This window comes from Camellia sinensis, unplaced genomic scaffold (assembly GCF_055761805.1).
Source record: "Camellia sinensis isolate YWXY unplaced genomic scaffold, ASM5576180v1 Unanchor4, whole genome shotgun sequence".
Classification (NCBI taxonomy): Eukaryota; Viridiplantae; Streptophyta; class Magnoliopsida; order Ericales; family Theaceae; genus Camellia; species Camellia sinensis.
The window spans coordinates 4,817,100-4,832,421 of record NW_028129277.1 but is presented as its reverse complement, the minus strand read 5'-3'; the positions used below and the strand labels follow the sequence as shown (position 1 = coordinate 4,832,421).

Genomic DNA, 15,322 nt, shown 5'->3' with positions numbered 1-15,322 from the left:
GCTTTAAAGTCAAGATAAAACATGCATGTTGTGTTTTTAAAGAATTGAGTTTAGTTTTGAGCATTTGGTATGCTTTTGGGCCTTGATTTCATGAAATGATCTTTAATTCTCAATGATTTACAAGTTTACAAATGTTTTCTCAAGTTTTGAGGTCCAAGGGGTGCATTTTACAGCTTTGCATTCAAGTTTTGAGCTTAGGAGCGCAATCTGGAAATTCTAGATTTTGTCCATCCGCTCGCGCGACATATCCTACCCTCGAGCGACCACCTTTGTTTTTGCACCTCCGCTCGAGCAATCAGAAGTTCACTTGAGCATGAAATGGAAGCTCCCAAAAGTTACATGTTTTGCAAACTGCTTGAGCGACAAGAGTTGCGCTTGAGCGAAGGCATGAGTCTCATGCTCGAGCATCTGTCGAGCGTGAAAATCACACAACTAGTACTTTTACAGACCGCTCGAGTGAAAGAAGGTGCGCTCGAGCGACCACTCACATTTTGCATGTCTGCTCGAGCAAAAGAAGTTGTGCTCGAGCGGGACCCATGTTTTCAGCAAATTTTGTTAAGTGTTTCTAAGTGCATTTTAGCATCCTCATTGCATCCTAGGCATTCCTAGGCCAAGATTATGACATAATAATGAGGATAAAGGCTAGAAACACACTAAGAACAAAATGAAACGAGTTATGTATGATCAAAGCGTGTGTTTCAGTATATGTATCTGTTATGTTTGTGTAAGTCACACGCCGTGAGTTGTTGGTCCATTGGTTTATGATCAAGTTATCTGTGAATCTATCTGTGAGTAACTTAGTAAAACCATGCTCGATAAGAAGTATTTTCTGAATATTACGATATGATATGAACTGTTTTTGAATGGTAAAAAAGAATGTGTTTTGATTACATGAATGATGATCCACTTTCTTGAAATGTAATTGTGGTATCCTTAGCAGAGGCCCTTGCCCAAGGGACATAATACTGTGGCTTATGGTCATGAGGCCCTGTCGACGTCCCCGAATGCCCCGGGAGGATGAGTCCCGTTCTGTTCATATTGGGTTCACTACAGTTCAGGACTCAAAGTCACGGTCCTGTATCTAATCTCGCATAGTGCAATGCAAGACCGATAAATTATCAAAGAGTCCAAATCCGGCAAATCGTTTTTGAAAACAGATATTTTGAAAGAAGTGCCAAACATGGACTACTTTGCTAGATACAGAGTCGCTACCTAAATATTTTATTTTGAGAAATTTGGGAAACCCTGACTCGTTGCCTAAGGCCACGTGTCCGTCATCACCAAAGTTGCCTCGGGTTGGGAACTTGGGTATGATTGGGGAAGGTCACTTCGTGAGCACCCCCGCTCGCCCGATCAAAGATTGGCCTCTACTAACCATGATATCTAGTTTTGAAAACATTATGCGTTCTTATTCCGATTAATTAGCTAGAATTACTATGTGATGCGCACAACACAAAAGTATAGACTAGATCGCCTAATTTGGAACAAAGCATTGCATATCCGTCCATTTGAAAGACAATTTGAAATTTGCTACTCGCAAGTAGGCTAAAATGCGGATTTTAATGAGTTGTTCCAACTCAAACAATCCAACCTTCACCCACAGGCATTCAGGCAGGCATATCACATAAACATATAGCCACATGGTAAGCATGCTATCATGTTAACATTCACATTTATGCGAGATGCTAAAGCACAAATACTTACATCGTACTCCGCGCCAAAACAGAGAACTCGTTAGCAATCATGCATGATCCAAGTCCATGTTAAGTGCCTAATGTATCGCATACAGAATGCAGTCTAGAATAGGCTCGGCTAATCCTAAGACGGCATGTGAAATGCAACGGATAACACGTATTCAAGTTAGATTTGAAATACTATGCAGTTAGTATGATGCGCCGAGCCCGGTGCATGCAATACAGATGAATGAATGCACGCATGCATAGCATAAGGTATGCTAATTGAAATATGCCCTAAATCTAACCATTATAAGCGGTTAAATAAAAGGAAGAAAGAAATGGGGTTGGAAGACATGCACACACGCACCCACACTTATTACAAATTTGCCCTCACTCGGAGGGACTGAATAAATAATACAAGCCACCTAATTAACTAACTCACAAGCTAATTAATTATTACAGAACCAAATTGAATAACTAGCTACAACTAATTATTACACAACTTAATTAATTAACGAATCAATTAACTAATTAATGAATGACAACAAGCAGGTAGGGAAAGCAGTAAACGGTGCTATTCCAGCTCTGTTTGAAAAAGGGAGGCATGCATGCTCGCTTCGGTTCTTCGCCTCGAAACGCCTTCCGGTTGCTCTTTAGAGGCTCTGTTTGCAGCGTGTCTTCCAGTGCTTGTTGCTGGACCTTACCAAAACACTGCAGGGGAAGTCACCAGTGGCCTGCCGGCCAGGAAAGGAGATCTGCCGGCCAAAGATGGTCCATTGCCGGCCAAGGGTGGCACACTGCCGGCCACTGGTGTGCTGTGACACCAAACTGCAATGAAAGCACAAAATAGAGAAAATTGAGGGTTTCCCAAGGACATGTACGCACCATGGCACTCCAAATCACCTCAAAACATCAAGGGAGAGGCCTAGTCGGATCCACGACCATCAATCACGCATCCCGATGCATGATGGTCAAAGATCCAACTTGTGCAAATCAATATGAAAATGAATGCACAAATAAAGCAAGTAAAGCCTAGAACTCTATCATGAATCATCAAGAGCTTCAGCGACCTAGAATTGAGACATGTTCCATCACTTGAAGTATGAAACGCCCCTCGTTCCTCGTGCTCGGATTAACACTTAATCCAAGCAATGCAATACATAAGCATGGTAAACATGCAACATGACCTAAATGTGCAAACATGCAACTAAACCAAGCATGCAACAAGCATATAAGCATGATGTGAGGTGATAACCTTGGACAACATGACAAAATGCAACATGAACATATGAGCATGCAAGGTATGCAAAGCTAAACAAGTATGCGACAACATACGAAATGAAACAAGCATGCGACAACATGGTAAGATGGGCTTACACCAAAGATGGACGGCTCTCAACTAGGTCCAAATTAGTAGCTAAGGTGATGATTTAAGCCAAACAACACACTCAAGCATGCGAAATGCGAAAGGTTCATTAAAGGGGCCTAAAAGGGCAACTCTCAAAAGTGCCTAAGAAGTGACAAATGTGCAAGTGTGGCAACACTATATGCACTAAAATGAGATGATAAATGATGCCAAATCACTTAAATAGCTCAAGGATAGCATGCATGAATCATCGAAACACGAAGCTTGCAAGGCCAATAACACTACAGCTACACAAAGCATGAAGGATATGGCAAGGGCAACCCAAAATAGTCCTAGTACATGTTGATATGAGACTAAAACATGCAAGGAAGTAAGCCAAAGCAAGCTAGCATACAATGCTAAAACATAGGACATGCAAGGCTACAAGAGAGGCAATGCACTACACCTATGAGAACCAGTCATGGCATGACTTGGGTAACCAAAAACAGAGTTACATCATGGTATATTAGGACCCAAAATGTACTGAAATGATGAGCCAAAGACTTAGGCTAAGTGGCATGCGCAAAAGTCCATTCTTGAGGCATAAAGCACAAGCTATACAAAGCATTCAAGGCATGTCAAATGCAAGTGTATGACAACATTTCATGGACTGAAATAGCATGTGGAATGAGGGCAAGGCATGCAAACATCACATGTATGGCATGATAGAGGCCTCAAAACCCAAGACTAGCCTAAGCATTTACACTATAACTATGCAAAGCATGAGTGATATGGCCATGGCAGCCCAAAACAGTCCTAGAACACTTCAAAATAAGCATAAAATCAAGTTTGAGCAAAGCCAAAATATGCTAGTATGATGAGTCAAAACATCATGCACAAAGGGCTAGTAAACATGATTTGTTCTATACCTATATGGAGCATGCAAAGGATGATTAAACCAACTATGGATAGGGTCATAACATGCCAAATGATGACCAAATACATGCTGAAATATAAACCAAACAAGCTAAAATGACATGGCATGGCATGGATCATATGAAGCTAATTTAGGAGATTTACACTACAAGTGCATCATGCAAGCATGGGGTAACAAAACCAACCCAAAATAGGTTCATGGCATGGTAAAACATCACCAAAAATGGACTGAAATGGACTCAACAAAGACTATGCACACATGCTACTTTGATGAGAAATGAATGGAGTTACACTACACATGCTAGATGCAAGTAGAATATGACCAAACCAGCCATGGACAAGGCCAAGGAAGGTCCTAAAAGTCACAAAAATAGGCCTGGACCAAGCCTCAAAAATGCATAGAGGGATGGTCCTTTGGAAGGCCAAAAATGCAAGGAAAGAGGAACACAAAGAGAGGGGACTACCCCCTCTGATTTAGGACCTCAGAACCACACCTCTACCACCAAAATCCCACTAGATTTTAGTGGTAGGAAGGCCAAACCAAAGCTAGCTCGGAGGCCTCAAAATATGGCTTAAAACAAAGCCAAACAAAGCATGCAAGGGGGCTACACACCCCAAAACAGCAAAATGACCTTAACCAAACTTAAAAATCACTTAAAAACAAGACTTTTTCCAGTTATAAGAAAAGCCTAAATCAATATGCAAAGAGGGCTAAAGTTAGGTGCAGGAAAGTGCAAAAATGGGGGAAATGCTCACCCTTGAAGACCCTCTTTGAAACCAGCAATTTCAGGGGGTGGAAACCAGTTTTCAGAGCTTAAGAATCCTTCCAAAGAAGCTTAATCCAATGGTGGTGGTGTATCTCTATGTGTTGTATTGTAAAAGTGCAAGGAAATCCAACTTCTAAGCACTAAACTCAAGCAATATAGAGAGAAAGAGAAGTTTTTCTCTTCAAAGTTGCAGAACCCCTGATATAGAGGGAGGCATCCTCCTTATATAGAAGGATGAAAAGCTAAAGCTTCTTCAAGAAGCTTTGCAAGGGCTTTATCCCTCCATACACGTGTATGGAGGGGAGCAAACAAAAATCCAGCTGGCTCAAAAGATTTGGAGGAAACCAGCTGAGACAGGGGGGGTGCCGGCCATCATCAATGGCTGGCAGTGGCTCATTGATGGCCGGCAGGGCCTCATCAATGGCCGGCAGTGCACCATAGGGTCCACTCTGAAAGGACCTAGTCAAGGTCCAAAAATGGGGCAGAAAGGATACAGGGTCCGGGAAGCTCGAACCGGTGACGTTCCGCCGCGATAGTCGAGTACTCAACGAGCAATCGAACTAGTTGTTGGGTGTACCCGCAAGCACAACCAAGTCTTGAGGACGGTCAAAAATGAGGTGTCTACAAGCCCTCGTCCTGGGGAGATAATACCGTGGCACAAGCCCTCGCCCGAGGGAAACAATATCGTAGCCCACGTATGAGATATGTTACCCGATACCGAAGGTTCCAATGTGGAACTTAATATGCTTAACCAAAGAGATATGTTTAATGCTAATGGATACACCACTTCATGATATGAATATGTTTATGACTCTGTTTCTAATACGAATATACTTATGCTTTTGTTCAATAAGAGATTTGAAAGTCATATCTGTGAAGGACATCATTCATTAAACCCCTTTGCTATGTTATTATTCATTGGGCTTCCGCTCACTATTTATATTATTTATGTAGGTGACCAGACGCATGACTAGGCTCAGGGTTGATGACTTGGCGTCTCAGTTTTGTCAGCCAGCCATTGTGCCTCCGAGGAGGTTCCTTTTTGCAAGCGGGTCAAGTCTAAATGGCTTATGTTTAAGACTTTGTCTTTTTTTTGGTATAGAACAAGTTCTGTTCATCTGTACACTGGGCTAAGCCCCACTTTTGTTTTTGTATATGAGAATGATGCACGACTAACATAAATGTATATATATGATGTCACATGTGTGTTGTTAGAGTTTTAAATTACTGTCTTATATATGTCAACACAGCTCAGTGGACTATATATATATATATTTTCCATATTTGTTTCCTCAGCCCCTTACATTTTATGATATTATGGTCAGAGGCCTTTAGTAATCCGAGGATTATTGGCCGGTTACGACGCTAAACTTATAGGGACGGGTTTGGGTTGTGACAGAGTGGTATCAGAGCACGAGTTATACTGCACGCACAAGTCCATATAAGCTATAAGATGTCCCATACAGAATTAGGGACATTTATCTGCATGTGTGAGTGGGTGATAATCTCTAAAAATGTGAAAACTGAACCTGGACATGAACATATAAATAAAAAAAAAACCGACCAAGATTATACCTATGTTTATTATTGTTTTGTTTACCTATAGCACATGGAAAATACAAGAAGTAATGATGCCACTGAATCCTCTGAGGCCCGAATGAGCAGCATGGAACAAATGCTTGCAGTTTTGATTGAAGCGCTGACACAACAACAGAGGCAACAACCTTTGCCCCCTCCGCTTCCACCAGTACAAAATCAACTAGATAACAATGATATAATTAACTTAACCCAGAAGTTTATGAAGATGAAACCGCCAACTTTCTTGGGTGGTATTGAACCCTTAAAGGCTGAAACATGGTTACTTGAAATGAAAAAGTTATTTGAAGTGTTCCCTTGCTCTACGACTCAGAAAGTACTCTTGGCCACCTACACCTTAAAGGATGAAGCCCAGTGATGGTGGTTGTTAGTTCGAAATAACAATGGGGAGATGACATGGGCTCAATTCAATGAAATATTCTATAACAAGTACTTTCCCCAATGCTTCAGGGATCGGAAAGTATTAGAGTTTCAAGAACTTAAGCAGGGCAGGATGTCCGTGGCCGAGTATAAAACCAAATTCACTAAGTTGGCTCGGTTTGCCCCACACATGGTGGATACTGATTACAAAAAGGTGCCAAAATTCGGAGGCGGCATAGATTTGGAAGTGTTTGACCGAGTAGGCGTCTTGAAGTTGTCTACCTATGTGGAAGTCTTAGACAGAGCAATAATGGCGGAAGCCACCCTGGCAGTAATGAAACAAGCCAAGGCACCAATAACAGAATGGAAAAGTAAAAGATCTAGATCCAATTTCAAGAAGGGCCGGTCATTTTAAAAAAAACAGAATACGGGATCCTCCAGCAGCTCTAGCTAGAGTAGTGGCTCTATTCCAAATTGTCTAAATGTGGAAGAAAGTATAGAGGAGTGTGTTGCCGTGCATCTGGTGCCTGTTACCGGTGTGGCAAAGTTGGCCATATGATGAAAGATTGTCCACTTGGGTTTGAGAATGCCAATCGCCCTGCAGCAAGTTCAGCTGGGTCTGCCTCGGTGGCAAGATCAAATGTAAGAACTAATGCCAGGGGTAACACTGGGAATGAAACGTTAAGGCAAGAGAGAGTGTTCGCACTAGTGCCCGGAGATGTACAAAACACCGAGTCTGTGGTGTCAGGTATAATTTTCATTTGTGCCAAAAATGCATATGTCCTGATAGATTCTGGTTTTACACACTCATTTGTGTTGCATGCCTTTTCTCAAAAATTAACTAGACCCTTAGAATCCATGAATTATTTATTGTCCGTATCTACGCCATCTGGGGGTTTTCTGGTATATGCATATGTGTATCCAGCATGTGATATTGTGATTGGTAATGTGACGTTGTATGTTGACTTATTGTTGTTGGGAATTGATTATTTTGACTGCATATTGGGTATGGACTGGTTAACGAAGTACTGTGCGACTATTGACTATGTGAATAAATCTGCTGTATTTCGTCCAGCTGGTTTACCTGAGTTTGTGTTTACTGGGAAAGGGGTAGTTCCTCCCCATACTTGATTTCTGTCATGAAAGCTGTTAAACTGCTTTAGGAAGGGATTGTAGGGGTTACATGTGTTGTGTTTTGACTGAGAGTTCCGATAATTCTAATGTGGAAACTATTCCCGTTGTTTGTGAATTTCCCGATGTGTTTCCGAATGACTTGCCTGGAGACTTAATTGATAGGGAAATTGAATTTACTATTGAAGTAGCACTTGGAATACAACCTATTTCTAAGACCCCTAACAGAATGTCAACTTCAGAATTGAAAGAATTGAAAACCCAACTTCAAGAACTGCTAGACAAGAAATTCATCCGCCCGAGCACTTCACCTTGGGGTGCTCCAGTTTTGTTTGTTAAGAAGAAAGATGGGTCCTTGAGATTATGTATAGATTACCGGGAACTAAATAGAGTAACTATCAAGAATAAATATCCATTGCCCAGAATAGATGATCTATTTGACCAACTCTAGGGAGCACAAGTGTTCTCCAAAATAGACCTTAGATCCGGGTATCACCAGTTAAAGATCAAGACTGAAGATGTAGAGAAAACTGCATTTAGAACTAGATACAGACACTATAAATTTTAGGTAATGCCATTCGGAGTAACTAATGCACCTGCGGCATTCATGGACTTAATGAATAGAGTGTTTAAACAATTCCTTGATGAGTTTATTGTTGTGTTCATCAATGATATATTATTGATTTATTCTAAAAGCAGGAAGGAACATGAAAATCATTTGAGAATTGCTTTACAGATCCTAAGGGAAAAGAAGTTGTATGCAAAACTGTCCAAATGTGAATTCTAGCTTGGTAGTGTGGCATTTCTGGGGCATGTAATCAATAATGATGGTATCTCGGTTGACCCATAGAAAATTGAAGCTATTGTGGACTGGCCTAGACCAACAAATGCGTCAGAAGTTAGAAGTTTTCTGGAACTTACTGGCTACTACAGAAGATTTGTGAAATATTTCTCGAAACTTGCTATGCCATTGACACAGTTGACACAAAAAAATGTGCCATTTGATTGGAATGATCAAAGAGAGTCTGCGTTCCAAGAGATGAAGACTAGATTAGTGACCGCACCAATTCTAACTCTACTAAATGGAACCAATGGGTTTCAGATTTACAGTGATGCCTCCTACAAAGGCTTGGATTGTGTGTTAATGTAGAATGGGAAGGTAATTGCTTATGCCTCTTGGCAGCTCCGTCCTCATGAAAAGAATTACCCGACTTATGACCTTGAATTGGCGGTTGTGGTGTTTGATTTGAAAATTTGGCGCCATTATCTGTATGGAGTAACTTATGAAGTATATACAGATCATCAAAACTTAAAGTATTTCTTCACTCAAAAGGAGCTCAACATGAGATAGAGACAATGGCTAAAACTAAGCGAGGACTATGATTTGCAAATCCTGTATCACTTGGGGAAAGCCAATACTGTTGTAGATGCCTTGAGCAGAAAGCCTATTAGAAATTTGTCATATTTACTCATTGGCCAGAAAGAATTGTTATATGACTTGGAGAGGAATGAAATTGAGATAATTCTGTGTCAACAAGGTGGAATTCTAGCCACTATTTCTGCCCAGCTTGCAATAATTGAAGACATAGTTCGGCCTACGCCCCTTATTCACTTCGTCCAGTGCATTCATTGCATTATACTTTGTCTTGTTGCATTCAGTATTTAGGATCATTGTCTTTCCCTAGCAGATCATTCCTCACTTTTATCATACCACCCAATTACTTGTACTCTTTATTTTTCTACGAAAAACATAGTTTGCAGGTGCTCGCACCTTTTTCACGTTAAAACATGGTTTTGTTATGTGTAAGCATCAATGCTGCGCTGAGGCCAGTATTGAGGATGTAGGCACTTAGCCTGTGTTAGACGTCGTTTGGCTCGTGCCCACACTTCTTTTCTATATAAAATGTAGTTTGATTTGCATCTCCATTCCTTTATGGTATTTGTCTAGAAGGCACTGCTTATGGTTTGATTATTTCATTACATTATGTATCATTTTTCATTCTGCCCCTGAACTACGTTGGTTTGATTCATTGCAACAAAATACGTAGGCAACCCTCGAGTTCTACCAACTGCATTTGCATTTTGTTTGTTTTCCCAAGTCTTACGACTTTGTCGAAATTGGTCGTCTTCGGGCTTTGACATTCACTCACGTCATTTCATAACTTCGAGCTCTGTCAAAGAGGGGCAACTGTAGACACCCCATTTTTTACCGCATTTAAGGCGTGGACGCTTTATTCCAAACACCCGATGATGAAAGTTACACTATGCAATCTTTTGAGTTCTCAGTGAAGAAATTTGGATTCAAGCTCTAATCCCAAACCTTGCACCCCATTTTCGCCAAACTATTTTAGACCTTAAAACCCTCATTTTCAAATTATTTTTCCAAATGTTTCTACGATGTTTTGAGGCTCGCATTTCGTTTAAAATATTACACTTTTCGATAAACCAAGTAAGGACAAAGTGGAGATACATGGAAGGGGGGTGAACTCTTTGAAAAATCTTTCAAAACATCTTATTTATAGGTTGGAGTCGAAGGAAATAGAAGGAGAGGGAAGAAAACTAATTTAGGAAGAAGTTGAGCATCAAACCATTGAGAAAGAATGAGCATCCTTCACTAAAATAGTCATATCTCTTTGCATACTTAGAATTTAGATGTGAGGTTACACCATTGGAAAGTAGACTTTCGAGGCTTTAATTTAGACTCAAGAATCACGTAAAACCGAGTTTGGATGAGGAAGATATGCCCGTTTGAAGTCGAGCCTGAAATGCAGATTTTTGGACCGGGCCGGGGATATTTAGAACCACCCGTGCCTCATTTAGGCTCGGCCGGTTCTCAATGAAAACTTTTCCAAACTTGCTTTTTAGGCTCGGCCATGTGTTTTTGGGCCCGGTCGTGGGTTTTGAGGCTCGGCCAGATCTCAATAGCGCCAAACAGACAATTGGTGGGAATTGAACAAATATCTTTGTTTTAAGATATTTTCAACCAAATTGGCTCAAATTCTATAAATAGGACCTCTTCCTTCAGAATTCAAGGTTAGCAAAATTTCCAAAAGCTTTGAAGAGCAAAATAGACCTCCTTCCATCTTCCTTCCTCCTTTGACCCTCAAATCATCTTTAGCTATATATACATAATACATACACCATTAGAGCTTGTTCTTGAAGCTTTTGTTGAAGTTTCAAACCATATTTCATAAAACTTGAGGGTGTTGGAATCAAGTTTGTTTAACTACAAGCATCCTCTCTTTCAAGAGGAATAGCTTTTGCATCTTCTTCCTTATTTCTGTTTAACTCTTTTCCTCTCTTTTCCATGCTTTGTACACTGTTTTGGGACTGTTTTGCGGGCTAGAATTTGTGATTTAAGAGCTACCAAAGGTAGAAGGGGTTAACCACCCTTCCTTGAACCTTATTCCAAGCTTATATCCTTGTGTTTCCCATTTATTTCTCTAATTTTAGCCACTATTTTGGGGTTGTTTTTAGACTGTTTTTAGAGGCTAAAATATGGTTTAGAAGTCCCAAAAGTGAAGGGGTTAGCTACCCCTTCTTAGCTTTGCTTACTAGCTTTGTATCTCTTTATTTTTGCCTATCTTTTGTGCTCTTTTAACATGGTTTTAGCTATTGTTTTTTACACCTTAGGGGCTGGTTTAGGGCTATTTTAATTTATTTACATAGTTTATGCTTTGAATATTATGATTGTTGTGTTGTAAGTCCTCATGGCTTTGGTTGTTTAGGCCTTAGACACCAAGTCATTTGAGTTGATAGCTCTTTCTTACTTAATTCCATGTAAAGAGTCTCACTTGTGTAGTAAATCAACCTTGCATAATCATTTCTGCAACCTTCTTTCTTGGTTTGTCTTTTCTTTTTGAGAGTTGTTTTAACAGAATGTTGTTTAAACATGAGAAAGATACATACAATGCTAAATGGTTTAATCTCTTCGAAGGTTCATTATTAGGGCATTAAGTCTCTCTAATGTTGAAAACAACTTCTCATTTGATGCATCTCTCCTTTTAGTGGACGTAACTCTCATTATTGGACAAATTGATTAAGTAATGGAAAGGTAAATAAAAAAGGATTAATAAAATTGGCGTAAAAGCAAGTCAACTGACATAAGAAAGATGAATAAAATTGGTTGGATTCGGCCGGACGTTATGCCGAGTCCATCATGCCAAGAGTCATCACATGTCAATTCATGATGTTTTGACAGATCTTGGAGCGTGTCTACTTCCCTCTTTGAGCTTACTCCATGATAGGAGGGAGGGGTGGTTATTGATTCATTGCACTCATTGATTTTTGTCTAAAATCATGTCCTAACTCATCAAGCAATCAATTTGCTCATTTATGGTTTTGGAAATGACTTCATTCCTCTCTTGAGGCTTTCCATGACAGAGAAGAGTAGAAGGGACAAACAAAGTTCAGAATAACTTTGTCTGCACTGTTTTCACTTCAAAGCACAAAAATAGGTTTTGCATGAAATCAGGGCACGACCGGCTTTGTTTGGGCCATGCCGGCCCCAATGTTTGGTAAATAGTGCATTTTTGGCAGAAACAGAGGGCAGTGGCTGAAGGTGAAACAGGGCAGACTCCCAAGGAGGCAGACAAAGCTGCTTCTGAAAATAGTCACATGCATGCCATCTCTATGCATCCTTGTTTGGATCAATGTTGTAAATAAATGCTCTCATTATAGTTGTAATTAAATATAATTAGCATTGTTGTAATTAAATATAATTAGTATTGTTGTAATTATTATACTTGTTTATTTGTGTTTGTTAATGCCAGTTAAATTAGATAGCTAGTTTCTTGCTCATTCTTATTCTTGTTATAATAAATTAGATAGCTAGTTCATTTCTTATTCATTAGTCGAAGTTGAAATATTTAGTTTAATTCAGACACTTGGACACTCATTCAAACCCTCTTGCATCAGGGCAAAATTGTAATAAGTGTGTATGTCTTCCAACCCCATTTCTTTCTCTCTTTTATTTCTCTGCATATGATGGTAGAATAGAGCATCACGTTTCCTTAGCATTTTTCATGTCCAAAGCATCCACTCGTCTTGCATACATAAAAGCTCGGTTCATTATTCTAACCAAGCATTGTTATTGCTTAAAATCTTTGAATATGTGCTTAGACCACATGCTATCAAATTGATTCAAATACCATGTTAGTGGTTGAGCCTATTAGTTGCATCTTTGCATGCATTGCATTAGTCTTTTTGTATCCGTAGGATCATGCATTTTTTCTAACTCTTTTGTTTCTTTTGGCTTTCCTTGGAGTACTAGGTGAGCACTTATTGCTTTAGCATACCGCATGCGTGTGACTGTTGCCATATGCATAAATACCATGAGGCTAAGTGCTTAATTGATATAACTGTTTGAATGCCTGTGGATGAAGGCCAATTGCTTAAATTGGAATAATTTACTTAATGTACATACAAGCCCACTTTTTCAAGTGGTACATATTCAAACAATTTTCAAACATGCATGAAATCTAAGTGTTCCAATTTTTGCAAATTAGTCTATACTTGTGTGCGTCACATAGTAATGTTAGTCTAATAACCGGAACAAGAGCATATAATGTAAATAAAAATCATATCCTGATTAGTAGAGGTCGATCTTTGATTGGGCGAGTGGGGTGCTCAATTCATGACCTTCCCCTTTCGTACCTAAGTTCCCGAGCCGAGACAATTTGGTGATGACAGATAAGTGGCCTTTGGCACGAGTTTCGGGTTTCCAAAATTTTTCAAAAATATTTAGATGGCGACTTTGAAATCTGGCAAAGTAGTCTATTTTTGGCATTTGATTCATATATCAATTTTCCAAAAGAATTGCCAGATTTAGACTCTTTTTGTGTTTTCACTATTTCACATTGCACTTTGTGAAATCAGATTTAGAACCACGGGAGTCCCAACTGTAAGGCTAGTCGTATCCCAAAGGAGCATGAAAAACAAGCTACAGTTGGGCCTGAGGCCGTTTTGAAATATGATTGGGCCCGATGCCATTTTGAAATATGATTGGGGGCCTGAGGCTGTTTTGTTATATGTTGTGCCCCAAGCCGTTTTGAAGTATGATTGGGCCTAAGGCCGTTTTGTTTATATGATTTTGGGTATTGTGAGAATCTTATGACTATCTATTTACATTGTTTTACTATATTGTTACTTATTGAGCTTCGCTCACCCAGTCTTATGTATGCACATGTAGGTAATCCACAGCATGGAGCACACACCTAGAGTTAGCTTGATGAGCCATTCTTTTTGAGACCCAATTGAGTCACACCTCCGAGATGGAGTTTCATCTTTGACTTACATCATACTTTGACTTTATTTTGTTTTTGCTATTGTGGTCTTGGGTTTGTAAATGTTATGCACAAATTTCTTTCAATACTTATATTCTTTTTGCATGGGCATGTAAATGACGTGGATGTGTTACTTTTTGCTGATATTGGTATAGCTCAATGGACTAATTCTTTTGTGGTATTTTTGGCCCCATTACTATAATTACTCTGTATGTTTGTTTGAGACCGAAGGTAATCAAGTGATTACCGGCTGGTTGTGACCCAAACTTTTAGGGACGGGTTCAGGTCATGACAGAGTGGTATCAGAACACGAGTTAATATCTCACACACGAGTCCATACGAGAAATAGGAAGTCTAGAAAGGGTTTAAGTTGCATCCATAATCAAGTATGACATGAAAATGTGCATTTGTAAATGTGACTTATGTGTTTATTATTTAGGAAAGTTATAATGTGTGTTTCTCTAGATCATGGTGAGATTAAGGGTAGAGGATGGGGAAGATTCAACCTCTGCGCGACTTGATAGAATGGAGGCAATGATCATGGACATGGCGGAGGTCTTTAGATAACAGTAGCAACAATAACCACTGCCACAAATGCCTGTGCCACCACCTATAATGCAAGACCACCAGGCCAACGACCGAACTATTGCTCTCACAAAAGAATTTAAGAAGATGAAACCACCCTTGTTCAAAGGAGGAATTGATCCATTAAAGGTAGAGGCTTGGGTGCTTGGTATTAAGAAATTGTTTGAAGTCTTTCCATGCACGGAGGCACAGAATGTCTTGCTAGCTGCTTTTACAATAGAGGATGAGGTGCATCGTTGGTGGATGCTTATTCGAGGAGAGCATCAAGGGATGAATTGTGCTCAATTTTTGGAGATCTTCTATGAGAAGTACTTCCCACAGAGCATCTGAGACAGGAAGGTGTCGGAGTTTGAAAACTTGAAGCAAGAGAACAAAATTGTAGCAGAGTATGAGGCGCAATTTATCGAACTAGCACGTTTCGCACCGTATATGGTCGATACAGACTGCAAGAAGGTGAGAAAATTTGAGGGAGGTCTCCGAGACTCCATTCTTGAGAAGATTAATGTACTGTAGGTACAGAAATATGTGGATATATTGGATAAGGCCATCATAGCGGAAGGTAACCAAGCTAGCCGCAACAGGTACTCGGACTGGAAGGGCAAAAGGCAAGACTCCAGTGTGCACAAAGGGTCGGCGTCCTCA

The 15,322-nt window shown here is 39.9% G+C and overlaps 1 protein-coding gene across 1 annotated transcript; it reads left to right on the top strand.

Annotated features, from left to right (window-relative positions):
• Positions 1-6,333: 6,333 nt before the first annotated feature.
• On the top strand, positions 6,334-14,662 carry LOC145816751 (uncharacterized). Its single transcript, XM_082912698.1, has 7 exons — positions 6,334-6,674; positions 6,771-7,085; positions 7,172-7,428; positions 7,606-7,758; positions 7,844-7,998; positions 8,962-9,099; positions 14,561-14,662. Exons 1-7 carry the CDS (start codon positions 6,334-6,336, stop codon positions 14,660-14,662), a joined length of 1,461 nt encoding a protein of 486 aa, XP_082768824.1.
• The last annotated feature ends 660 nt before the right edge of the window (positions 14,663-15,322 follow it).

Coding starts and splice junctions, on each gene's coding strand:
- LOC145816751 (XM_082912698.1), top strand. CDS start 6,334: ATGGAAAATACAAGAAGTAATGATGCCACTGAATCCTCTGAGGCCCGA. Junction 7,429..7,605: donor CACCGAGTCTGTGGTGTCAG/GTATAATTTTCA, acceptor ATGTGTATCCAG/CATGTGATATTGTGATTGGT. Junction 7,999..8,961: donor AAATTGAATTTACTATTGAA/GTAGCACTTGGA, acceptor GTGTTAATGTAG/AATGGGAAGGTAATTGCTTA.